At 37.0% G+C, this 25400-nt stretch overlaps 5 protein-coding genes and 1 long non-coding RNA gene across 21 annotated transcripts; 2 read left to right on the forward strand and 4 right to left on the reverse strand.

Moving 5' to 3' along the window:
* Positions 1-204: 204 nt before the first annotated feature.
* Positions 205-5221, reverse strand: LOC113464066 (uncharacterized). 2 transcript variants are annotated; one of them, XR_003388890.1, is made up of 5 exons: positions 5139-5221; positions 1592-1817; positions 1111-1351; positions 800-1012; positions 205-585 (listed from the first exon to the last, which is right to left on the reverse strand). It is a non-coding gene; the product is annotated as an uncharacterized LOC113464066 (long non-coding RNA). The 2 variants fall into 2 exon arrangements; XR_003388889.1 differs by having other exon boundaries at positions 800-1351.
* A 103-nt stretch (positions 5222-5324) lies between these two features.
* Positions 5325-7899, reverse strand: CAHbeta (carbonic anhydrase beta). 2 transcript variants are annotated; one of them, XM_018021217.2, is made up of 5 exons: positions 7807-7899; positions 7037-7121; positions 6666-6853; positions 6405-6596; positions 5325-6214 (listed from the first exon to the last, which is right to left on the reverse strand). In XM_018021217.2, exons 1-5 carry the CDS (start codon positions 7897-7899, stop codon positions 6005-6007), a joined length of 768 nt encoding a protein of 255 aa, XP_017876706.1. In that variant the 3' UTR covers positions 5325-6004. The 2 variants fall into 2 exon arrangements, with proteins under 2 accessions (XP_017876706.1, XP_026667686.1); XM_026811885.1 differs by lacking the exon at positions 5325-6214 and having other exon boundaries at positions 6444-6603.
* A 257-nt stretch (positions 7900-8156) lies between these two features.
* On the reverse strand, positions 8157-10497 carry RagA-B (Ras-related GTP binding A/B). The gene is made up of 6 exons (XM_018021216.2): positions 9963-10497; positions 9772-9871; positions 9319-9703; positions 9033-9248; positions 8855-8970; positions 8157-8789 (listed from the first exon to the last, which is right to left on the reverse strand). Exons 1-6 carry the CDS (start codon positions 9972-9974, stop codon positions 8698-8700), a joined length of 921 nt encoding a protein of 306 aa, XP_017876705.1. The 5' UTR covers positions 9975-10497; the 3' UTR covers positions 8157-8697.
* Positions 10498-11131: 634 nt separating this feature from the next.
* Positions 11132-18743, forward strand: Pak (serine/threonine-protein kinase PAK 3-like protein). Of its 6 annotated transcripts, none has more exons than XM_026811884.1 (10): positions 11132-12211; positions 12770-12965; positions 13300-13311; positions 13747-13915; positions 13989-14145; positions 14232-14340; positions 14419-14702; positions 14768-15263; positions 15336-15554; positions 15657-18743. In XM_026811884.1, exons 1-10 carry the CDS (start codon positions 12156-12158, stop codon positions 15738-15740), a joined length of 1782 nt encoding a protein of 593 aa, XP_026667685.1. In that variant the 5' UTR covers positions 11132-12155; the 3' UTR covers positions 15741-18743. The 6 variants fall into 6 exon arrangements, with proteins under 6 accessions (XP_026667685.1, XP_017876566.1, XP_017876563.1 ...); XM_018021077.2 differs by having other exon boundaries at positions 11133-12211; positions 14001-14145; positions 14223-14340; XM_018021074.2 differs by having other exon boundaries at positions 11134-12211; positions 14223-14340.
* A 245-nt stretch (positions 18744-18988) lies between these two features.
* On the reverse strand, positions 18989-23940 carry SelR (methionine sulfoxide reductase SelR). 5 transcript variants are annotated; one of them, XM_026811886.1, is made up of 4 exons: positions 23825-23940; positions 21905-22004; positions 21139-21311; positions 18989-19759 (listed from the first exon to the last, which is right to left on the reverse strand). In XM_026811886.1, the coding sequence occupies exons 1-4, from the start codon at positions 23841-23843 to the stop codon at positions 19569-19571; spliced, it is 483 nt and encodes a 160-aa protein (XP_026667687.1). In that variant the 5' UTR covers positions 23844-23940; the 3' UTR covers positions 18989-19568. The 5 variants fall into 5 exon arrangements, with proteins under 5 accessions (XP_026667687.1, XP_017876573.1, XP_017876571.1 ...); XM_018021084.2 differs by lacking the exon at positions 23825-23940 and adding an exon at positions 23172-23344; XM_018021082.2 differs by lacking the exon at positions 23825-23940 and adding an exon at positions 23070-23165 and having other exon boundaries at positions 18989-19723.
* Positions 23664-25338, forward strand: Yippee (yippee zinc finger protein). Of its 5 annotated transcripts, none has more exons than XM_018021085.2 (4): positions 23664-23768; positions 23909-24037; positions 24123-24317; positions 24831-25338. In XM_018021085.2, the coding sequence occupies exons 2-4, from the start codon at positions 23997-23999 to the stop codon at positions 25021-25023; spliced, it is 429 nt and encodes a 142-aa protein (XP_017876574.1). In that variant the 5' UTR covers positions 23664-23768; positions 23909-23996; the 3' UTR covers positions 25024-25338. The 5 variants fall into 5 exon arrangements, with proteins under 5 accessions (XP_017876574.1, XP_026667688.1, XP_017876575.1 ...); XM_026811887.1 differs by having other exon boundaries at positions 23665-23816; XM_018021086.2 differs by having other exon boundaries at positions 23665-24037; positions 24126-24317.
* Positions 25339-25400: the final 62 nt, after the last annotated feature.

Below are 25400 nucleotides of genomic sequence, written 5' to 3' on the forward strand. Positions count from 1 at the left end.
CTTCTATACTTTTTAGCACGTAGCTATTTATTATTAGCATTGTTCTTCCGACGTCTGATTTCTTTTTAATTATTTACGTGGAAATGCGTGTTTCTAAGATACATAAACTTTTGGGATTGACTGTATAGCCAATACATCCTTAAGGACAATAGAAAAGAGGTGTGAAAAGATGAATATCGAGAACGATGCGTATGTTTTGCAAATTAATCGAAGATTTTATTTTTTACAAGCTGACTCGGAGAGTCTAGCCAATGCGTAGAAGACACGGTTTCGAAGCCAAGAGTGGGTCAGAATCTTTAAAATCGTGATTGGCGGTGATAACACAAAGTGTTCACGGGTTTAAACGCTGGCTTCTTCACTCCGGTTTCCTCTTCCGCCTCGGATTCGTGGCGACGTGATGCGATGGCAAAAAGTCGAGCGGTCGCCTCTTTTTCTCGTTGCTCTCCGTCTCGCGCCAGGACCCCGTTCAGGCCTCGCTCTTCCAGTTTTGTCCTGTTTACCAACTGGGACAATCGAGATGGAGAGTAAACGAGGGTGTATACGCCACATTTTCATTCGCAAACACACTCGATCGAGTCTTCGTCTCTGTGAAACAATTTATAAAACCGAGGAATCAAATGGAATTTTTAACGGATTAAAATATTATCAGAATCTGACGAAATAAATAATTATTCATTTTAATAACAGATAAATAGGCAATTAAACTGATCATTAAATTGTATCGATATGTGAATTGCGTCGAAACGACAAGTGTAAGACTGGCAATGAACAGATATAATAGCAGTTAGAAAAATGGTACCTCCTTATCTCATTTGATGCAAACTGGCGACAACAGAAGCGGAAGCGCGTTGTGTACGGGCATTAAGGCATAGCGACGACCAGAAGGCAGAAACAATGTATACAGGCATAGTATAACATAGGTAAGTGTGTTTGTGGGTCAGTGGCACAGAGAGCTGGCCGCTGCCACCGCCGCCACCGCCGCCGCCACAATCAACCGTCGCCTGGCAAAATCCTGTGTACGTACGTAAGTATACACACGTACTCGGCTATATACCGTGGAAGTGTCATTGTTCTTGAACTTGCACGCTCACGCACCGGCGACCTACGCACCGCGAGACCACTATCTTTTATACGACGGTGAAAACCGCGACCGATCTCCTTGATAAGGTGAAATTCACGACTCGCGACTCCTCTTTCCGCTTTGATCGATCGCTACATTGTGCCAATGATTTATGTACAGCACCAGAGGTCCCACGATCCTATTTCCGATTCCTCGTTACGGTTTATACCCCATTTTGGTCCGATTCTTGGGAATTAAACGAAAATCTTCTGAGGGAAATTAACATGGACCCTATAACAGATCAAATCCTCGAATTAATTATCAATAACATGTCGGAATTCCAATTGCATCTAGTTCTGCGCTAATTCCTTGCGCCGAGTCATGAATTTAAGCATGCACTTTACAAAGTGTCGCAACGCTCTTTGTTGTGGTGTATACGAGGTACGGTTATGTAAAATCCGAGCAAAAATCGTAAGCCAAGACTTATTGTTAGAAAAACAGTCGTTCGCTGAGAACCTCGAGGATACCTACTTGCCTACGGTACCGAGGAATTGGGCATCGACCTGGACGATTGATCACGATCGCTCGTTCTGTGCTTTCTCGATCCGATCGTCGCTTCTTTTTTCGTTCGTGGCGTGAATTCGTTGCCGCAATATCGTCGAACTCACGCACCGCGCTACAAATTTAATTCTGGCCACTTCCCCACCTTCTCCTCCCCGCATACCGATTCAACTTTTACTGATAGCAACGCGTACAGCTACATAATGGAACGTCAGAAATAGATGGTACGCAATTTAATATCGTATACAACTTTTAGAAAGTTTCACTTATTTTAAAAACTGTTTAGTTTACAAAGAATTCTGATACATTAATTAGACAGTGCGTTCCGATGTTTCTAAAACACGCATCGGCTTGTTGGAAAGGCGTAAAGATAAATGGATTTCGTTAAGGACTGAAGTTAATTATATTCGGCGAGGGGCCGTTCACGAAACGTATGGAAAGACGTTTCATAACAATTGGACTGTTCACGGTAAATACGTTCGGTGGGTTCGTTGCACTTGTCTTGCAACATTTTATAATTACGCGGCGTGGCCACGCCACCGTTACGTTTCGCGAGGTATCGCGCAAAAATTGACGATATCATTGGGGGACATTCGACACACCGCGCTGCCGACGATTGGCCAACAATAATAATTATATCGCGCGAACAACGATACCACATACATTTTCCTCAGCGGTAACCGAAGCGAGACAACGAGTCCTTCGAGCGACGTCCCGTAAATGCAAGGATTTATCAAGGACGCTCTACATATTTAAAAAAGAAGGAAAAAGATCACCATTCTATTCTTTATGGCGTGTATAACGATCAGCAAAAAGATGGTGCACCTTTCATGGCTGCAACTTTGCAAAATTTGCGAAAAACTGGTGAACGTAGAAACTGAAAAAAGGAGTTCTCGTTACTCCACGACGAAACGCATCGTGTTTCGACATTTTTCTAATCATTTTGCCGAAAATCAGTGATGGCCTAATAAATTGTGCAGGACACAAGTTCCGACTTTTAAAGTTGACCCAAATAATTTTATTCCGGTAACACGAATGGCTATTATACCTCGATAAATCTCATTAATGAGGTCTATTGTCCCTGGAGGCACAGTCATAAGGAGCACAACGCCGTCTGACATTACCGGGCCGTAGGAACCTGCACGCATTAATTCATAGAGCGTCAGAGAAAGGGTGAAGAAGCGGAGGAGGAGGGCCAACCTTTTTTCGTACGGGTTGCGCCACGCGGTTATACAGTTAAAACGTTAGCCTAACGGTCGTGCTCAGAATTTCGGGCATTTCGAGGTGGCGAATAGACACGCGCGCTGTAATAGAGGGACCTACACCTTGACATTCGACCGACGAACAGAGGAAATTGTGTCGCCTAACTTACGACCCGAATACGAGCAACAGCCGTTTCTCTAAACGATAACGGTTATCGCACAGTTTCCTTTACTCACAGACTCCGTCGCCGTGTCCCTTTTAATTTCGTTACCAACGCGTTGTTCACGGAACCATGCGAGTTTTTTGTCTACCGGGGTATATTTACGGCGTTACCGGCCGTTTATCTGGGTCTCACTTTTACTCGGGCACGAAACACGGAGCCTGAAAACGGGAACACCGACGGGCACGTAAGGATTCTGCGGTTTCAGAGAAGGAAGTCTCCACGCTCTTTGTGTACCAGGAATTTCAACTTGATTTTTTTTTTATAATTGCATCCTTCAAAGCGACGTGTTACATTCTATCAATGAAAACACGATGATCTACAAAATATACCTAAGAAATATTAAGATAAGTTGTTGTTTTATGTCCAGTACAACGAATGAAAATGGTACGCAATTAATTTCGACGAACGTACATAAAACCAGGCTAATTGTGACTCAGTGGAGAAAAGAAACGAAGAAAGTAAGACAAATTAAGAAAGACTTGTGACCCTTTACGTTGGATGGAGATGTCGAAATGCCTCGTTAGCTCGAGTTTTAGACAGATTCGCTAGCGAAGCATGGGAGATAGTAACGATGTCACGATTTCGCACAATCTCTTTTCCTTTTTTCTTGTTCGTTCGATTTTTCGACCAGTCGGGGGAAAAAGAGTGCGTGGCCAGTGGTGTGTGCCGAAGCATAACACGCTCCAGTCCCCGATGGTATTACTACTTCGTTACGCTCGTGTATTTTCCCGAAACATTGTTCTCGGGCGAGGAACGTCCGTCGAGCGTACAAAAATTAACGACTTCGTATCCGCGTAATTAATTAACGTACCGAGTAATGCTCCTGCAAGGGACGTTATCCAATAGACCTTTGTAAAAATGTTATGACGAATGCATTACGTTTTTGTTGGCCCTTGCGAAATACAGTTTCTGTAGAAGTTTGCATTCGTTCAATGGAAAATGCATAGAGTATCAGACATTTTCAATTAGTAGTCAATGTCTGTTCTCGAGGTAATTAGAAAAGCAATAAATTAAATAGAAAGCCTGCCCAATCTTTGGAATCTGAAAAGGGTCCAGGATATTTTCAAGTGAAACTCGTTCTATACAAACGTCTACGCGGACGCGGAAGAAGAATTGCGGTGAACAAGGGTATTTTCGACTTCCTGGTTCACCTGAGGACACCCCCCGTGGCTCTAAACAGATTCCAGGCTAGAAAACTAAACAAATTGCTGACCAAAGTGGCGACGGTAAAGATTGTTGCCCAGGTAAAAGAGGACTACCGTGCACCCGAATTTCGTAACCGAGTCGAATTTAATGGTGACACCCTTCGCGGAAGCCTGCACGCTTTGAAACGCTTGTTGCGGTTACGACAGGCGCGCGGTTGCCTCCACGAATGATAGATACCCCATTTGGATCCAGGCCAGTGTGCCAAGCGAATCGCGGGGTGATACAGGGAAGAGGAGACGAAGAAAGTATCATACATGCTCACATATGTATTTGTACATACATAGTGCATCCTTTGATCTCCCACCTTCCGGTTCGAGTTCGTCACAGTCCGCAGACCGGACTAACCGGCCCGGCCAACGATTCGCCTCGACTAGACGGAATAGCGAATCCTCTTCACTTTTACCATGAAACACGCTGAAAAGCGCGAGCCGGCTCGAGCTATTTTTCGCTCGCTGGCCTCGTAGAATGTATGCTCGCCTCGTGCCGTAACCACGATGGATGCACGCTAAAAAGAAGAGCGAAAAGAGCCGAAGACATACTTCTTCCGACAATTTATGGGATTTTTATGCGCATCGAGTTATGGAATTAAGAGGAGAAATTGCGAATTTACATCGAACCTCTCCGGTATCTGACTTTTGTTTCTAGTTTAAACAAGTTTTAACTAGAGAACAATTTTAAGAACTCGCAGTATTTCGTTTATTTGAAAAAATTTTTTGTTCAGTAATTTAATAAAGATATAAACAGAAATAATTAACGGTTTACTTATTAGAAATGGGCTATGTAGGTGTGCGTATTTCAACACTTTACTACGGGTGCTAACGGTCAGTGTACGTTGCATAGATATATTAGATAGATTTGAAACTTATCATCATCCTAATTCTGCACCTTGGTTCGTTGTTTTGCTTTCTCTTTCGGGAGTGGCATGCTCTAGTTCGCCTGGCCACGAAACCATCCATCCGTCAGCGCGGTACGTCCTCCGACTGTTATTCTCCGACTTCAATTTTACGCGATTCAAGCTTACAAACTATATCGAAGTCAATCGTTAGAGGATTAAATGAATCAAACCAAAGATCCCAGGAGAAAACAAATATATTTTGTACTCTCACCAAACGTGTACAATCATACAAATTACATTTATAAATACATGTATAGAATAACATTAAATTGTTGTAAATGTACATGCATAAACTCCGTATGTATAACAACAGTAAAATATGTCTCGTTACATTTCTATATAGTTAAAAAAATAATATATCTCTTAACGCTGACTATACGTAAGTTTGGTCGAAGAAAATCATTTTTCTTATAAGTTTAATGTTATGAACACATGCTATACGTTGGTTTTGTCCAACAAATTTGGAATGCTGATTTTCTCTTTACAACTAAAACATCAGAAAAAAATTTCTCGACTAACTTTCCAGACGGCCCAATGATCTATAAATATATCGATACTTAATATACAATGAAACGACGACTGTATCAAGTACTCTTGTCATAAATATCTCCACCCGTATCATAGACGTCTATTTTGTGCAAACAAGTTTGTAACATGAATCTTAATAAAAAAAGAGACGGGGGAAGAGAATTCACTACTTTCACATCCAGGTACATTACATGGTCTTCAATTGAATGAACGCCTGTCTTGCCAGCCCGCTACAGGTTTCAGTGTTCTCAGACAATTCGATGAATTAAAATCGATGTTATTCAGTCTTAACTGTTAGAAGAGAAGCCGTTTCAACGTTAAGTAGTGTTTAAGAATAATATTTCTTAATCTCTGCGAGTAAAGGCGTCTCGGTCAATTCATTTATCTCTACAAATCTTTTGTTCGCCCTGCTGAAATAATAAATATCGCCGGTATAAATATCGAACCACAAAGCGTGAATGTGTAGATCGTGCCTTTCAAGCCTTTTCTTTAAAAATCCGTAAGAAGCTATGTTTTGTAGCTGTTGGAGAGTATTTATCTGAAATGAAAATATATTAAAAGAACGTACACAAAGAAAATACATAAAAAAGTTATATAATCTTTCGTTAAGATTTACAGGAGTAAAATCGTAATCACTTTGTATTTATATCAATTCGAGATAACGTATAAAAAGATCGTAGCCTTTCTGCAAAAATAGAATATAATCGCCTAGCAAACTTTGTACTAACTTGAGATAATTTGTCTTCTATGGCAAATTTATTTTCGGGATCGATGTACGCCACGAACTTGCGTAAAGGTGTCTCGGCTTGAAAGAGTATCGGCTGATGGAATCCGGTGATTTCAAGCTGTTGAAACTTGGCCAAGCTGCTACTGGCGTGTGCGCACAACCACGCTCTCAACGGCGATATCCTCCTGTTCACCTAACAACTAGACATTATTGTAAACGTTCAGATACAATGCGGATCGATAAAGTCCAGCCGGTTACGTACTTTCGATGCGAATTCTTCGTCGCGCAAAGCGTACAGCAGATTCATTGCCTTGCAATCGCTATGCCCGCAAACTATGATGTGCCTTATGTCGTTCACCACGCAGCCGAGCTCTAAGGCAGCGGGCTCGCACATTGTCAGCTCATCCACGAAATGCTGAGAATGAGGAATAACGTTACCAGCGTTTCTAACTGAAAAATATGAAATCTGCAGAAGCATTACGGATGCCTAAAGGATTTTGCTGCTTACTTCAATCGGGCCATTTTCAAATATACTTCGATGCTTCACGATACAAATACGGATTACGCTACCGTATTAATTAATTGAGAAAGACCGCTGGTTTTATATGGGAATATATAATGATCATCTCGTACCGACAAACATGTCCCCAACATTCGTTTCCGTAAATCTAGTTGGGATCATCCGGGAGTCCATGCAGGTAAAGAATACTGCCTTTGGCTGTGTAATAAAAGTAACAACGAATTTCAATTATTAATAATACAGAAAACTGTTAGTATCACATTTTTATTAACATAACGCTTTATCATGTAATGTCTCAACAATTTTATTACACATCGCGTGTGCAATTTTCATGCGTATGCAGAGAGGAGGAAACAATTCGCGCAACAATAAAACGAAAGATAAAAAAGGATAATTATGCACATTTATATAATTAAAATTACATAGATCAAAGTGCATATTTAGGTAATGCACGTGCACACATGTTTTTTATTTAATAATATAAGTAGTCAAATAGAAAATTATTCTTATCGGTCATAAAGTGATGAAACAGTTATCAGCATGTTCTCGGATAAGTACAGTACGCTCTTTATCAGTGACACTTTAGTTCAAGGGTATATATTTGGCTTTGCAAGGACGCAGTCATACAAAAACTTCTCTTTTAGATAAATTTCTTAAACTATGTGAAAAAACATGCTCGCATTGCTAAAATTGGATTGTATCATTACGACGTATCTGCGGATGTGTCATGTTGTAGGTGCAAAACATAGTTATCACTATACTTCACGGAATTTACATATCGGTGCATTGGAACGTGGAAAACATTGAGAATGTAATTGCGTACATATGAAGTACATTTATAAACAAAGGGTTGAATAAATTAGATGAAACAAATAGGACGTACCTCTGGATGATCTCGAACTTGTTGAAACTGTTTCACCATTCCCTCCCTGTGACAGTTTCTATATTTCATTATTCCTTTAATTATTCTATCCATAGTCAACTTCACAGCCGCTTATTCTAACACGTTCTGTCAACCTGAAAACGGAGACAGCACACGAGTTCGCCATTACACAACGAATGGCGCCTTGTTCGAAATACGCTTCAAAGACAAATGATTTACTCTTTAATTCACACGTCATTTTGATATTTCTAGTTCGCTATTTATTCGCCCAGTTAGAAAGTACAGTTCGGAGTATAAAGCATAAGCTTTTATTATCCATTACGATTGTTTTTAATAAATACAACAGTAAATAAACTCATACAAATTTAATAATCATTTTTATACCAAGAGACACTAAAAGTTTTATACAAAATATAACGTACAATGTAATGCTATTGTTAGTTGAATATATTGCAATGGTATGGCCATTAGAATAAGTATATACACTGCTGTATGAAGTGAATATCATTAGGAAAATATGTATCTTCATAACAGGCCACAGTAATTAAAGTACAGAAGTGATATACATACGTATTAATTAATATCCAGGGAACTCGCATTATTTAAGAGCCAGATGACAAGCGAACAATAATGTTTTACTGACATTAATAGCGTACCTTCTCGTATTGGCGGTTATTTATTTATTAGCGTACAGATCAGTATCAAGATATTTAAATATCTCTTTGAATTTGCAAACAATTTACAATGATTCCTGGAAATTCCTGTTCTTTAGAAAAATTATGGATTAATTGAAAGGAATAAGTCGACGGCACTCTTTCAGAATGACTCTTAGATTCAATAATGATTAACAGTTTGGACCCGGGTGACAACGCGCCTGGGTCGAGCTGACTTCTATCTACTTAACGCTGAACTCTGACTAGCACGCTCTAATTTTTCAAAATGTTTCCGCGCGTTGCGGATATTGATTAAAGTTGCTGCCGACGCTGAAACAATACGAACAGATGATTTAATATTTGCTCAGTGCTCAGTTTCAAACATAAATACTCACGGATAGCAGGGTCTGACATGATGACCATCACGTATGTATTCGATGTGAACACGTCGATGAACGCTGCGAAATTCGAATTTCTCACTTCCATGCTTTGGAACTGTGCCGCCAATTTGCTAGAAAAATTATTTATATCCTTTTACATTCGTTTCTCCGTTGATCTTTTGCTTGAACTTACCTGCAACTCAATTTGAACTGTTTTATTATGTTAGAAACTTTCTCGAATCGATGTACATCTCTGTGATGTTGTCTCTGGCAATAACTGATCACTAAAAACGTGGCTCTCTCAAATAAAAGTACTTCGTCGGCATCGATAATATTTGTGAACTGCTTTAAACTTTGCTCGAGTTCTTCCACGTTAGGAATCAACATGTACACAATTGAAGACCATGCCCTGAACACAATAACGCAAGTCAAATGATAAACTATTATGTACAAAATTTATTGTATAGCGCAAGATGTACCTATATAACGTTTCATCCCATATGCTAGTTCTAAAACAAGTACAGTCAAGAGGCAAACTAAGTCTTTTCAGGTCTTCCTCTCTCTCCCTAAATATCAGATCTCGTTGATCCTCTTGCACTAGATCCATCTTATGCACTAAACAGAATATCTTTGCCTCCGGACTATTCTGCAGGATTGCTTCCAAGCAACTTTGATAGTAATGCATGTCTTTATCTAGCTCTCTGGATTCTACATCGAAAACATAGATCAAGACTTCTACATTCCTAAAGATGTTATCGCGTTGAGATGCAAAATAGTTTTCCATAAATGCTTCCTGGCCACCACAGTCCCAAAGGTTCAACACCAAATTACCAAGGAATCGTACATGACTATGTTCTACGTCAACTATAGTAAACATATCAATGAGTTAGTAGTCATTCATTAATGTTGCTCGATAAAATAAAAACACCTACTTGTTGCTCCCAAACGACGAGTATCACGAGCAATATAATTTGCAAAAATTATGCTGCGCATACTGGTCTTCCCAGAGCCACTTTTACCCATCAGTAGCACCTAAAAGATACGATACATTTATCAGATATAACATTTGTATGGCTGTATAACATACATAAGACATAAAAGGATCTATAAAAAATGTTCATACCTTTTTCTTCATCTTGAATTAGGTAGTATTAAAACAATAGAAAATGATCTAAACAATGTTTTCTTCGTAACAAGCGAGTGATTAATCGTTACAAATCATTGAACGCTTTGCTAGAGTTATACAATCAGACGGCTTCCACTATGTTTAAAAAGATAATAATATATCGTGCACTGTGGACGCGCGTCAAATACGTAGTCAAATGTCAAATTTCGTATCGTGGTTATTCCGCAGCATTTGATGATTCATAAACACAATAGAACTTCATATACTCGGAAAATGCATAATCTTTCTACAAACTAATAAATAATATCAAACGTAATTCACATTAAAGAAAACGTTGGTCGTTCCGAGCAAAAATAATGATTTCCCTGATAGTAAACAGTCTTGTGATATACCAGAATTACGATTACCCACAATACTTTGGTGCACGATCTTCAATAGACCTGTAAGATCACGCTTTCGTGTGAAATAACTTCAAGCATGTTATCAGGTTTAAACGATGAAGTATGGTATTTCAATAACAATAACTTTAGTATTGAACTTATTTGCTTAATCAGTACAGAAATTATAATATGTATATATGCAGAGAAAATTGCTGTTGTCCTAACTCTGTCGTAATTCGTAACTACCATTTATATTGAAGTCAGAGATAAGGCAGAATACATGCCTTCTCTTGACAAACGTTCATCTCTATTTTAGGTAAATGGATTGTTTATTGCTTCTTCATGCATATCTTATTCTTTTAATTGCATTTTTCGAAAATTAAATCGCTAAACAGAAACTCCGACAACACCGTGTCCTCGTCTCGTCGAGTTTCATGTTGGCTGACCTGCGATTGATTCACTCGCAGTCTTACCAGAGTTCCAACTTCAACTTCAACCCACCCACATCATTCGGAACATTTTTTCAAATCATATGTATGCACACGCACACATGTCGATCGGTGGTGTTGATTGACAATAGGTGTAGGTGAGAAAATAAATGCATACATGTAAGCTAATGATCAAACCTCGTAAGTATACGAGCGATAAGATAGAATTGAACGGGGAATGGAAAGGTGAAGTGGCGAAGCGAGCGAAAAATCGTCGAAGGGAAACGGAAAGAGAAGGAGAAAGATAAAGGAGAGAGAGAGGGAGTGAACGGTGTTCCACTGGAGGCGCTGTTCAGTGGCAGAGGACCGCGGCGGCGGCGGTGGTGATTCAGACTTTCTTATCTATTCCTCGAAACAACGGTCGTGGATAAATACGGGGCGGCCGAGGGAAACAGAATTCGTCGACGTCGGGTGTCGATTATACATGTACGAAATGAGGTGCCATTGATAAGACTTAGAGCGCCGCGTGGTTCCGCCTCCGCCGTGCCCAAAACGCGGCACATCACGGACGTGTGGATAAAGCGGCGCCATATATACACGATACACGAACCGTATTTTTTCTTTTCGCTCTCATTTCGAACGGCGAGAAAAACGGGTGGAGCGACAAAACGAAAGCCGTGAACGGGGGACCGAGGCGACAGCACCGAAGGAGGATCCAGACGGAGAACGAAACGGTGAAAAGGGGTGAGAGAAAGAGAACGAGCGAGTGAGTGGGAGAGAGAGGAATAGAGAAAGAACTAGAGATTCGTGGATGCGGCGCGGTGTCTGTACCCGTACGTGAATCACGCACGCTTTCGAGGCGCCTGTCTATCCCTCGTCTTCGAGTACACCCCATACCCACGACATTGACCCGTTCGAGGTCGCCGCAACTTACTCGGCGTCGAACGAGACGTTTCGCGAGCAGCTCTTCGAAACTGTCAACCCACGAGGAGGGGCATTTTTGCTCCCCGTTTCGTTCCATGTTCTCAACCGGTCGTCGAGAGTCCGTACGTCTGTGCTCGTGATACACAGCCGATAGATTTCAAACATTTCAACTACGTTCGTTGAGTTCGAACGAGCAATTTGTCTTTTTTTTTTCTTTTTTTTCTCTCTGACAAGAATAGTGAATGGATCTCGAAATCACACGTCTCGGTGGTTTGATCTACGTAAAGGATTCTCTGTGCAACTGTGATTCAAGCCCTTAGTCTTTTAAGATTTGTACAACATTAAGAAAAACTAAGACACGCGAGGCAGAAGATTATAGTATTAGAGGATAAGACAAAACTATTGAGACGCAACGACGCAAAGTAGATTGGCAACAAAGAACAAAGAGCAGAAACAACATGTCAGATGAAGAAGACAAACCCCCTGCACCTCCTGTGCGACTTACATCGAACAGGTATTTTGAATCTAACAAAATTCAATGGAAAAAATTAACCATCTAGCGATCGAGCTTTGTCTGTAACATTTGTTTCTATCCTGTACCACATTATCTAACATTACAATGCTTTTCTATTATGTTCCGTGTGACACTAAAAATTAATGAGTTTGTTACACTTTGTATCCTTATTATTTCCTTTGCAATAAGTAGAAGTCTGCATCTCCCAAAAATAGAGGAACAGACACTAATCTAGTGGCTGCTAAAAATAAAATCCTACAGTTCAGACGCAATGACATTCTCATGTGGGAGACCATCCTTTTAAGTTCCTCTGTGTATATACACTAGCATACCTTATGAATATGTTCCATGCATGTGTCCGCTTTTATTTTCTTTATATAAATTATTTCTGACAAAATATGAATATATTTTTATTTTTCTCAATTATGTATTAGTCAGTACAATTAATAAATCATGTTAAACCAAGTTCCAGAATATATTAATCAATCTACAATCGGCTAAAATTATTTTTACGCATTAATAATCATTGACAATACTGATGTATGATATGTATTCCAGAGGTGAATCAGCACCTAATTTACCAGTGGACATGCGTCCACTACCTAAAGAACCTGATTCCGATGAACGAAAGAAAAAGACACTTAAGAGTAAAATGAAGGTAAAAGAGAACAAGGATAAACCCAACATCAGTTACCCCACCAATTTTGAACACACCGTACATGTCGGATTCGATGCTGTTACCGGTGAATTCACGGTAAGTCAATTTGATTTATTATAATCTGTTACTATCGTTCAAAGTGCACTCGCTTTCTGCTTTGCTATTATACAATGGTACGGAGTATCCAAACATACATATAAAAAACGACTAGCGATGTATCATTTGACGTTAACATTAACTGTGTTTTTGTTATAAAGAAGAGAATTCTGATTCTCTGATGGATTTTTCGTACCTAAATGAAATTAAATTTTCATCACTTGTTCACATGTGTATGGACATTGTGGAAAAGTAATTTGGTAATTTGTCTGATGCTTCTTATATCTATTATTTTTTCACATGAAGAACTAACTAGACACGTATTTCTTTCAAGCTGCCAATAACAGTAAGTAATCTCAAGTGAATCACAAAAAGAATAGTTTGTACTTCTTACTACACTTGATTTGACTGTTTGTTTTTGTTGCAATCAACAGGATGAAGTTATCAATTCTTTTATATCAATTAAAAATTTTCGTACTTAACATAGATTAGAGATGTAGATATGCTTTGGTAGTCTAATAGACGCTTTAGTCAACGTTGCATTTGATATATTACATTGCTTTCTTGCAGAATAAAATTTACCATTGGTTTGATCGCTTAAGATCTTACCGTTTCTCTAAAACCATTCGATTGTCAAATATTTTATATTTGCACGATCTATTCTCTTAGTTTCTGAAACTGTGAGAATCGTACACATTTGCAAACAATCCCGTATCAGTTATTTTCAATTTCCCTATAAGGGATTAATTAACAATACCTCTGAAACATAACTTGATCTTAGGGGATGCCGGAAGCATGGGCGAGATTGCTAATGACCAGTAATATTAGTAAACAAGAGCAGAAGAAAAATCCACAAGCTGTGTTAGACGTTTTAAATTGGTATGACAGTAGCAGTAAAGAAACGAAAGGTTCCAAATATATGACCACTACGAAGATGGTCGGAGTAGTTGGTAAGTGAACAATACTTTTGCAAACACGAATTTATATTGTCATTCATATTGTTACTAATCGTATGTACGTTAGGGAATCAAATAGATAAAACCGTATGTTTAGCTCCGATTGAAAGAGCAAGCAGTCCTAGAAGCATGGGTATAGGTATTGGAACGGGAGTGGGAAACATCCGCGGTCAAGCGATGTCCCAAGCTTCCGGAAGTTCTCATTCGCAACATTCGCTCAGCAGGTGAGCTTTTTGCATTTCTATGTCTATACCTAATTAATCTATCTTTAAATATCCACTGAGAAACAATAAAATTACAGAGTAAGCAGCAGTAGTCCGAGCAGTACACCCACGGATGCATGCGCGACCAGTTCCGAACAGGAGGATGAACCTCCGCCTCCACCGATCTCCGCGCGACCCGAACGTACGAAATCGATTGTAAGTAAAATGATTGTTCGCGAGTTACTTCTTATTCGTACATGAATATGAATAGTAAGGACGAAAATTTCCGAATAGTATACAAAGCCAATAGAAGAAGAACCACCGCCACCGTTAACCACCACGTTAGGATCGCCTCAGAGAAATGGTACACCTCAACAATCGCATCAATCGCAGTTGGATAGAAATAAGAATCAAGCGACGACCACGTCGACCACGACTGATCAGACGAGACCGGCGCAAGGTGATAAAGCGAGGAAGAAAAAAATGTCGGACGACGAGATCTTAGAGAAGTTAAGAACGATTGTAAGCGTGGGCGATCCAAATAGAAAATATACAAAAATGGAGAAAATAGGACAAGGGTGAGTTGTTTTAAGATTCACTGAATCGTGGAAATTGTTTCACGGTTCTTGTTCTTTCCTTTCAGTGCTTCGGGAACAGTGTACACGGCGATCGAGACGTCAACGGGAATGGAAGTTGCAATAAAACAGATGAACCTTTCGCAGCAACCAAAGAAGGAGTTAATAATTAATGAAATACTGGTAATGCGGGAGAACAAACATCCGAACGTTGTAAATTACCTGGACAGTTACCTCGTGGGGGAAGAGTTGTGGGTGGTTATGGAATATTTACCTGGTGGTAGTTTGACGGACGTTGTAACCGAAACTTGTATGGACGAGGGCCAAATAGCGGCGGTGTGTAGAGAAGTACTGCAAGCGTTGGAGTTCCTGCATTGTAATCAAGTTATACACAGGGATATTAAGTCTGATAATATCCTGCTCGGGCTGGACGGTGGGGTCAAGCTGACAGATTTTGGTTTTTGTGCACAAATCTCACCTGAGCAGAGCAAACGAACCACGATGGTCGGTACGCCGTATTGGATGGCGCCGGAAGTAGTTACAAGGAAACAGTACGGTCCAAAGGTGAACTTCTGAATTTCTACGATAAAAAAATAACTTGACCAGTCGTTAATAAAAAATAATTTGAATTTTCAGGTCGACATCTGGTCTTTGGGTATAATGGCTATCGAAATGATCGAGGGAGAACCACCGTATTTAAACGAGAATCCATTGAGAGCACTGTATCTGATTGCAACAAACGGGAAGCCTGAGATTAAAGAAAAGGATAAGTTGTCGGGGATCTTTCAAGACTTCTTAGATCAGTGTTTAGAAGTCGAAGTGGAGAAACGATCTGCGGCTTCAGAATTACTCAAGGTAATTCTTCAAGAATACGATATATATATTATACATGTCAGATTTAGAGTCGTACGTAAAATAAATCTTAATAAAACTTGGCATTTTTCTACGGGATTGCAGCATCCTTTTCTGAAACTAGCAAGGCCACTTGCTTCCTTAACACCCTTAATAATGGCGGCAAAGGAGGCTGCTAAAGGTAATTAGAAGAGCGATATTCGTGGTCACGCGTAATGATCGCGGCGATATAATTTTGCAAGAAAATAATGAATCACCCTCCCAAAATGGAACGGCACAATAATTCAATAATATATAATAAATAAACATATATATAAATATATAAATATATAAATAAATAAATAAATATATATAGGTCATAGATAGATAGAACTTATCCGATACGTTGAAGGGTATCGTGAAATGGTTTCAAAGTTTTTAAATTGCTCGATTCTCGCATGTTGCGAGGAGAAATAAAAAAAGATAAATCAGACGAACTGTGAACGATCTGACGGCAGATAGTCTTGTATTCCTCGATGGGTTTTCATTAGCCGCGAAGGGTACCACCATTTTATTTAAATAGTCTTCGATATAAAAGAATGTACTTGTGCGAATACGTGGGTCGTTGCCTGAAGTACTCTCGCGCTAATGAGCGGACTGTCATCGAGGATTCTCAAGCGACTGTCAGTTATTTTCTAAAGATATAAAAAAGAAACACACTAGTATTACTGACTCTAACAAAAGAAATCGAAGATTGGAGTTAGCTACAAACACACACACATTTATAGCGAGAAACCTTATTAGATAATACCGTAAACAAATGTGAACAAGTACATAGGACCTATTCTAATATATTATTATGGTTTAACAAGAAAATCGTAGAAGAAGATAAACAAGAAAAAAATTGGTCTTCGTGTCAGACTTATATTTTTTGAAACGAAGTTATGAAAGAGCAGAGCAATATGTTTTCATGTCTTTGGTCTGTCAGTACGACGTAGATGTGTAAGCGATAGCCTAACTTGTTTTAAACGTTCTCACGAATCACGTTCTTGTCATTGAATGTTGGTAGACTTTTTTATGTTATATACATATATAAATATATTGAATTAAAGTTTTTAATAGATTTTTTAAATACTTGGACATCTGCAATTTTTGCATTACGTTACGCATATATATGTATATAGTACGGAAAGAAAATGAAATATTTGATTTCGTATGATAGAGCGAAGTTTTATGATCAATTTATATATTGCGATACCATGCGATTATTATTTAAACGCTATTCATTTGTAATTGTAAGATAAAACATATAAGTACTTTTTCTCATTTGCATCGCGTTAGAACGAACGAGACACGTTGGGATAAGCCGTTGACCTTCTCACTAATATAAAAATACGTTAGTTGTAAGAACATCTTTCTAATGGACGGAAACTAACGTCCAGTTATACGTGTGTTCTTCGAGGTCAAACACAATGTCGTCTTTAACGTGTCTTAACGAAACAAAGAAAATACTAATAATGTGAACGGATGATCGACGAAATTTTAAAACAAGGTTCAGATATAGGAACATTCTTGTGACACTATAAAGTGCCTGTCTTATCATGTTTAGAGACGTGAAAAAACTCGCGCTAGATTCCTTACGATCTTGAATCATCAAACGAGAATAAGTATAAATATAATTTATTCGAACGCAGCCAACCCATACGAATCAGAGTTTTACAAGTTTTACGTTCACACGAGGTTTCTACTATGGTTGTACTACATTAAACGTAATAATTAACGTCTTTCCTAATTGTATTATATCTTAAACATATACATTTATCGAGAAAAAAGATCGAAACCTTGGACACTACTTTTAGTTTAAAAACTTGTCGATTTGTTATTTTTATTCTCAATCATCTTCATTATAATATAGGAGTTTATCGTAAAATTAACTGCTAAAGAAACGCCACGTAAAACTATGAAATAGGTATTGAAAGATATATTACGTATTGAAACCGAGGAAAAAATATTGAGAAAAGAAGCATACATTATTTGGTAATGAACAATCGTCTAATAGTAATAATGTATACATTTACGTGAGTTTGTTTTCGTAAAAATGAGCCTGATTAGTTTTTTAAAATAATCGATAATGTCTAATTATACTTGACAGACGAAGCAGCTCAGGTTCTGTCAAGCTTGCGACGAAATTTGGAATTGTGTGCCGAGATAGATAAAATCTGTGAAACATTATTTATAAAACTTGCCTCTGTATTCTGTGAAAAACAGCTTTTCATGTCATTTCATTTCGACACCAATTCCAAATTATTCGGGGCTCGTAAGCAGTGACGGGAGGAAAGAAAATAATTGTGCACGTATAGTATTAACAAACACATGATGTGAAGAAAAGAATATACGATTCAGGGTCAAAATTTTACGTTATCTCGATCAGGTGTGACACTGAACGAGATCCTGCATTTTCACAAATATCTTTAGCAGAAAAAAAAAAGAAGGAAAAATTAACGTCCATTTTTATTGTCATTGTATTATATTACAGCGGCAGTTATTAAGCGTATTTCAGCTACAAGCAGCTATCTATAAGATTTATTTTTTATTCAATCGAAGTCGGATGCAAAATCCATTTGTCCGTATTTTTACTAATAATCGTAGAGAACTTCTATCGACATTTTATTTATTTATTTATTTAATAAGCAAAAAGTACAAAAGTTGTATTAATATACCTTACTGCAATAAAAGGTTTAGTATTATTCAGAAAATTGTAACAATCGTTGTTTCCAATGTTGAAGGACAGAATCACGACTGACAAGTTTTAGGACAGGTATGGACAAGTTCAATCATTTTTGCATCCGCATTTCGATCATTGTTCCAAGTGCATTTACGTATCCTTGTAAGAAACGTATTATTGTCAGTTTAGAACTACGAAATAGGTTCCTATACACACATCAGATTTAAGTATGTATACGCATGTTTTCAACAACCTTTTTTATGATGTTTTTGAAAATGCTTTGAGATCTCAATTACAAAACGAATCAGGCCTAGCGACGAAGCCAATAAAAAGGAATTCCTATCTCTTTTTAACTACATGTACCTTCCTTTTTTATGAAATTGGCAATTTTTATTGTCCGAGAAAAGCATTTGATAGAAAAATCTGGTTTCTCAGGAAAGCTCTAATACAACATTTAAACAGACGAATTTAAAAAGTGAAAAAAAAAACATGAAAGAAAGCACTAAGCGGATGATGAATTATTGTAAAAATAACGCCTAGAATTTGCGTATATATTGTACTGTAACACCTTTTAGTTTGTTTTGAAACGTTACAATATAAGAAAACATTTTATAACAAAAAAAAAACAAACATTCTTCTTCCAGATAGATCCTTTCTTCCGTTCTGATCACACGCGAAATGAAAGTATCTTTCCTTGAAGGGTTGTACCATATAAATAATTAACAATAAAATATTGAACTTTTTATATAATTTAGTATATTGAGACAAATAAATAGTGGCTGTCGTTTACATTACATTATGTTCATCGTATGTAACATGAAGAAATAACAGAACGTTTCCATAAATTATCTTTTTGAACATTTTACATTAATTTACTTATGTATTTTACACATACTAAATGTATTTATTTTACATTCATTTAGCATGTATGTACAAGGAATCGAATTTATCTTAACATTACAATATCGTACGCGGTTCATCACTGCACATGTACATATACATACCTCTCATAAAACGATCTACGCGCCTTAATTAACGTATGGAAATAAAAAACTTGCACTTCGTTTTATATAGAATGGAGATAGATGTACACAGTATTTTACGCAAAAAGTATTCATTCATTGTAAAATCTTACAAAATCTCTAGTGTCTAACGAAAAAATAGGGCAATAGCAAAATGTAATTTGAATATAAAACATATATAATCGTATGCGTTGCGCGTGCCCATCTCAGAATTAGAAGTTTCATACAAGTTAGATTTGTCAAGCATCCTTAAACGTATTTTTTTTTTAAATGAATCGTTCTTTATTGGTCTTACGACGTCGATTTCTTCTCTTCTCCCGCTGAATGGAAGTTTATGGACGCGGAGTTGATGCAAAACCGTTTCCTGGTGGGCTTCGGTCCGTCGTTGAACACATGTCCCAGATGCGCGCCGCACTTCGAACAGGTCACCTCGGTCCGCACCATATCTGGGTTTGCGATCAGCAGTAGTAGATTTCCACCAACTGTACGTCAATTGTCGACGCAGTTTTCGTGTGTCAATGGTGAGAGTGAAGTGGTGGTAGCGGAGCAATAGGGAAGACAAAGGAAATAGAATAAATAGAGTGTGATTAAACGCAGACCAACACCTTTCCTGATGCACTCTAAATATCTTTCGATCGAATTAACTTTCAAAATTAAGAATACGTTTATCCGATTTAAGTTGTTAATCATCTACTCATTCTAACTGATACCCATAATTTTGTTCCTTGCTTTACTCTCATCCATAGTAGCTTCCTCCATATTCCATATCGTATGATAGAATTGAAAAATGTATTAAAATAAACTTGACCAATATTTGTCACTTTAGATACTTTTATGCTACTTAAAAGGTTTAATTGATGTACTTCAATTAACATAGAGAAGATCCTACTTTTGTGCATATTCTTAAATGGTATGCAGCATCACTGAACTATAATCGCTGAGTGTTATTTATTGGTTTATATTTTTAGTCACCTATATACTAATATTAAAAGAAATTAATTTAAATAAATAAAGTATTTAGAAGAAGTATAGTTAAATAACTATTATGTTATAACTCAAGCTTCAAAGATATTATTTTAACAGTTGAATTAAAATATTGTATAAAGTATAAAGCGAAACTATGTGTTAAAAACTATTGAATATTAATTGTTGTTTCATCATACATAGAAACAAAATACAAAAAGATTGGCTTTTATATTGTACAACTATGCTTTTGGTTTGGTACAGTAGATGATGTAAGTCTAACACAAATCACACTCTAAGCATTAACATGCAGAGGTAGAGGATTTTCAAGGAATATTTGCCTTCCATATCAGAATTTGAATTTGAATAAATTGTACAAGTAACAATAGAATTATGACTGTGCAAACAATTTATTTTTATTCATCAGATTATTACATATTAATAGTTGAAATTCCATAACACTGATCAAATTTCCATGCAGAAAACAGTAAAAGAAAAAACTGTACAAATAAATTTAGCTGATTGAACTTAACTTATGTATCTGTGCCATTTATAGGAAGATAACGATGACTAAACAAAATCATGTAGAAAATTGTGGAAGGCTTGAGTAGAAGCAGAACTAAAGATTGGGAAAGGTTTTGTGATAAAGTGAATGTAAGAAGATAAAATGAAGAGTACATAAGAATGATAACTAGATAAAACTCGACTAGTCACATGATATTACAGAATATCGCTTGCTAAAAAGAGTTTATCTATGTACCATTCAAGCGAATACTTGAAATTAATGTAAAATGATATGCCGTGATGAATATTATATGTATGTTATAGTACTAAGAATCCGAGCATAATTCTAAAGAAAAAGATATAAGAAAAATTCTAAGCATTACAAATAGCTTACCGTGTGAAGTATCTTTGGTTAACTTGACTCGACCCTGATCCAATACTTCATTGAATGCAGGCCAACCACAACCACTATCATATTTTGTGTCAGAGGAAAATAGTTCTTGATCACAAATTACGCAAGTGTACGTGCCTTTCTCATAGAATTTGTTGTAGCAACCAGAAAAGGGCCTGCACAAAGAAGATTATAGAGGCACGACGAGACAACTTATAAGTAGTAGGAAGTTAATTATGAGGGCCTATCATTTATTTTTAAACCACTCGGTCATGACGCAAAGTCAAGCCAGCACATGCTCTTGAAAAAGTTATTTTAGTCACACGTTGCCTAAAAGTAAGCCAGTTTTCACCAATATTTTTGGAAAACTGTATCATCGTTAATATCGTCACTTCTTTTCATCGTTTCTCAAATTCCATCACAGAATACAACATTGTTGTTTAAACAATTGTATAAAAAAGAAATATTCAATAACAATACTCGGAATAAAACATACTGAGATTTACAAAGATTGAAGCAAACCAACAACTGGTTTAATACTATTTCTTTTAATGTTCATACACAATTATTATTTGTTTTGCAAAGCAGAAACCAGAATTGCAAAACATTGTTTATGTACGCGTGAAATCATTCGTAATCGTAACAAGAGATTCATCGAAACCTTATGACGAACAGAATCGATAAATAGACAATATTTGAATAACTTATGGCATCAGCGAACATAATACACGTGTGTAGCAAATTAATTAAATTCCGGTGACACGCTTACCTCTCTGTGCCCTTTTCTTGTGTGACGTGCCACTGTAACGGCGTCAAACGCTTTTTCAGCTCCTCTTTATCGATCTCGACGGTCATTCTTCTGATTGGGCCTTAAAAATAATGTAAGAAAATTCGCGATAACAGGAACACACTATTTTAACAGAAAGGAAAACAACGCGGCCTGATTGCCGCGCTTTCCCTCGCACAAATTTATGCGACTGCCTATCCACGAAGAGTACAGAAGCGGCACTGGTGCTCTGCTCTTGTTCCTTTGAATTGAAGCATGGACGATCAGATTTCGTGACCTTGAGTCAACCAATCAGCTTCTATATCCAGAATATTTGATAATTCCGTTTTTCGTAGAAACACGTGACTTGTAGTTATGGAAAATTAGGTGATACTACGATAATCAACTATTTGGATATAAGTAATCTATTTTTAACCGTGAATACAAAATGCACAGAAATAATTGTGTCCAGTGCATGCTTTATTCAATTATCTGACAATTCATTCCAATTGATTGTGAGATTTGAATAAACCGATCTAATTTAGGATCTGTATAGAAATAGAATATAGTTAATTTTAAAAAACAAAGTATCGTATAAAATGATCTTGCGAACTTTTTTCAATAAATTGCAATATTTCAAATTCTGATAGGATATATTGGGAATAATTTATTATTAGGAAATTTGCAATTATTATTTATTTCATCGAGTTATAAAAACTTAATATGTATCTAAAAGATAAAGGTATAATTGTAATGGAACATGCATAAATAAAATATATAGATCCGTTAATTTCAAGCAATTAGGATACTGTTGCAAATGGTAAAGTTAAGTAATATACAACATACATGACTTGCAGTAATTTTTGGACATTAGTTCTAAGTTATAATTAGATAATTACGATATTTATAAAATCATTATCGTATGATAAAGAATAAGAGCATAATGGAGTGTTGTAATCGAAAATGCGATTATTGCAATAGATGACAATGAAATAAAATATGCCATCGTGTCAATGCCTCTTTCAAATGTATGAAAGTTAACGTAATTGTGAAGTCTATTTATAAACCAACTAACCTCATATCGATGTAATGTTCAAGTTAAACCAGTTTAAAAAATGATTTGAAGAAAATACATATGTGTATCATAAACTATCGATTAAATACGAACCTCTTGGAAATATCGGATTCATTGTAAGTGCCATTAAATGTCGCAGACGTATCGACACATTTCTAGAAATAGTATTCATTGTTGAGAGAAGACGAAACTTACAACAATGCTTATATGTTTGCGATCGTTGAACACCCAGAAATAATTCTCAATTCAAATCTTGTCTATTCGTTGAAATATATACTTGATAGATCATTACGTCTCGCTTTATGCACAAACAATTGAAATAGTCCAATTAATTGTTTACATAATCTATTTCAAAGCGAATACACATATGCAAGATCATCTGATCCAATAATGTATTCTTTAGAAATCTTGCTTATTCGAAAGTGGAGTTTAAAGAAATTAGCATAAGAAAAAAGAGGGTACAAGAAGGGGCTTATTAAGAGGGTACAATTATAAACATTTAGAAGTTATCCAAATATGTTTTTTCTATTTGAAACTAACCGCTTTACAGATATAGGAGATGCTAGCCACCTATCAGTATAATGACTAAGTAATAATGAAGGGAATATGTAGCATTATATGGTCGGTTCAGCACCGACAAGTGTTTCGCTTTCTATTTCTTATTTCGGTGGCAATATGTTCTAGAGGGCGTCAACAATTTCAGACTCGTGCGACGTGCGACGGTGCGACACGAAATCCCATAAGGCTGCCACTGTTTAGTAACCATTAGTAACCTCTCCTTGGTGAAGGATGGTAGATAATATACATACATACATTTTTCACTTTTCAATTCATATTTTGGTACTTACTTAAATAGTAGTTTATCATATGAAGAGGAGAGGAAAAGACAGAATCGAAGGAACGTTTACGTTTGACAACACTTCTCTTCGTAGATGGCGTTTAGTAGTATCGTTATCGTACACCATTGTCCACACGGGATGTGTTGAAGCTGCTCGATGAATTCAAGCGCTTGGCGCTTGTATGCCGTTGTGTAGGTGTACGTATCGCGTTGTATGTGACAGGTACATCAAGCTACGTGACTTACTGGTTCGGAAACGAAGTCCAGATTGTTTTCATTTACGAGATCGTCCTTGTCTGATTTCTCAGCAGGAATCCAGAAGTTGGATTCGCGATATTAAGAATGGGCGTAATATTTTTGGAACACATCGGAGGCACCCGCTTATTCTCTTGCGCATCCTGTGACACGAATCTCACAAACAGAGGTCAGCTGATAAGCACGCGTTTCACGGGTGCCACAGGCCGTGCTTTTCTCTTTAACAAAGTCGTCAACTTGAATTACAGGTATTCGCGTTCTTTCTTTGTTCCCTAATTTCGCGTTAATTTTATTAATCTACACGATTCGTTGGCGTTTCTAAGATTTATACAAAAAATAGTTTTTCAAAATCGATGTAATTGGAAATAATGAAACACTATTATGCCTTTGTTTATCTAAAGAAAAAGATAGCTAACTTATTTGTCAGATGAAAAAAAAGATATGTGCATAAATAGATGTGAGAAGAAAGTTAAATATAAGACTGCTATATGTCGTTTTATTATTTACATACCAACGTTAACATACTTTCAGATTTATTAAGAGCGATTTAGACTATAAAAAGATTCATATGAAGTTTAAACTATCTGCAATTCTATTACTTATTTTCTGTTTTCGTATTTATGCATATTTCGTTTTAACGTTGTTCAGCACACAGGGTACCGTTCGTAAATGTACGAAAACTCAGAGAAATTGTACTAATGGAATAATCTTATACGATCTTTGCCCATTCAATAATTTAATTTGTCTACAATGATACGCAGTGAGGTACAGGATAGAGTGATGTTGACGGGTCGTCACATGGTCCGAGACGTCAGCTGCAAAAACTGTGATGCTAAGCTTGGGTGGGTGTATGAATTTGCAACAGATGATAATCAACGATACAAGGAGGGACGAGTCATACTGGAGCGTGCATTAGTTACGGAGAGTGACGGAATGGGAGACAATATATTTTAATATCTTACACGTAGCGCTGGATAGAATAAGAATCTTATAGTCAATTGTGAAATCTACAGTTTTCTTTCGCAATGTTTTTGGGTTAACTTCAAAAACTTCTACGAGTGTATAAAGATCTACATTTAGTATTTCATATTTTTGTAAACGACAAATGTATTGTTTTTGTTATTTTATTTTTCAAGTTACTTTCCATTTCGACATATACATGCTAAGTCTATCTCACTAGTTAGTTCTAAATACTATAGAATTTATCTGTAAAAGAAATGAATGATATTGGGTATATAAAGTGAATGAAATAAACGAGTATGTCTATTACCATGTGTATAACATCCTTTTATTGTTTAACTCTAGTGGTAAAATGCAATTTACACAGGCTT

The sequence above is a fragment of the Ceratina calcarata genome, unplaced genomic scaffold, assembly GCF_001652005.2.
Source record: "Ceratina calcarata isolate Rehan_Ccalc_2016 unplaced genomic scaffold, ASM165200v1 scaffold25, whole genome shotgun sequence".
Lineage (NCBI taxonomy): Eukaryota > Metazoa > Arthropoda > Insecta > Hymenoptera > Apidae > Ceratina > Ceratina calcarata.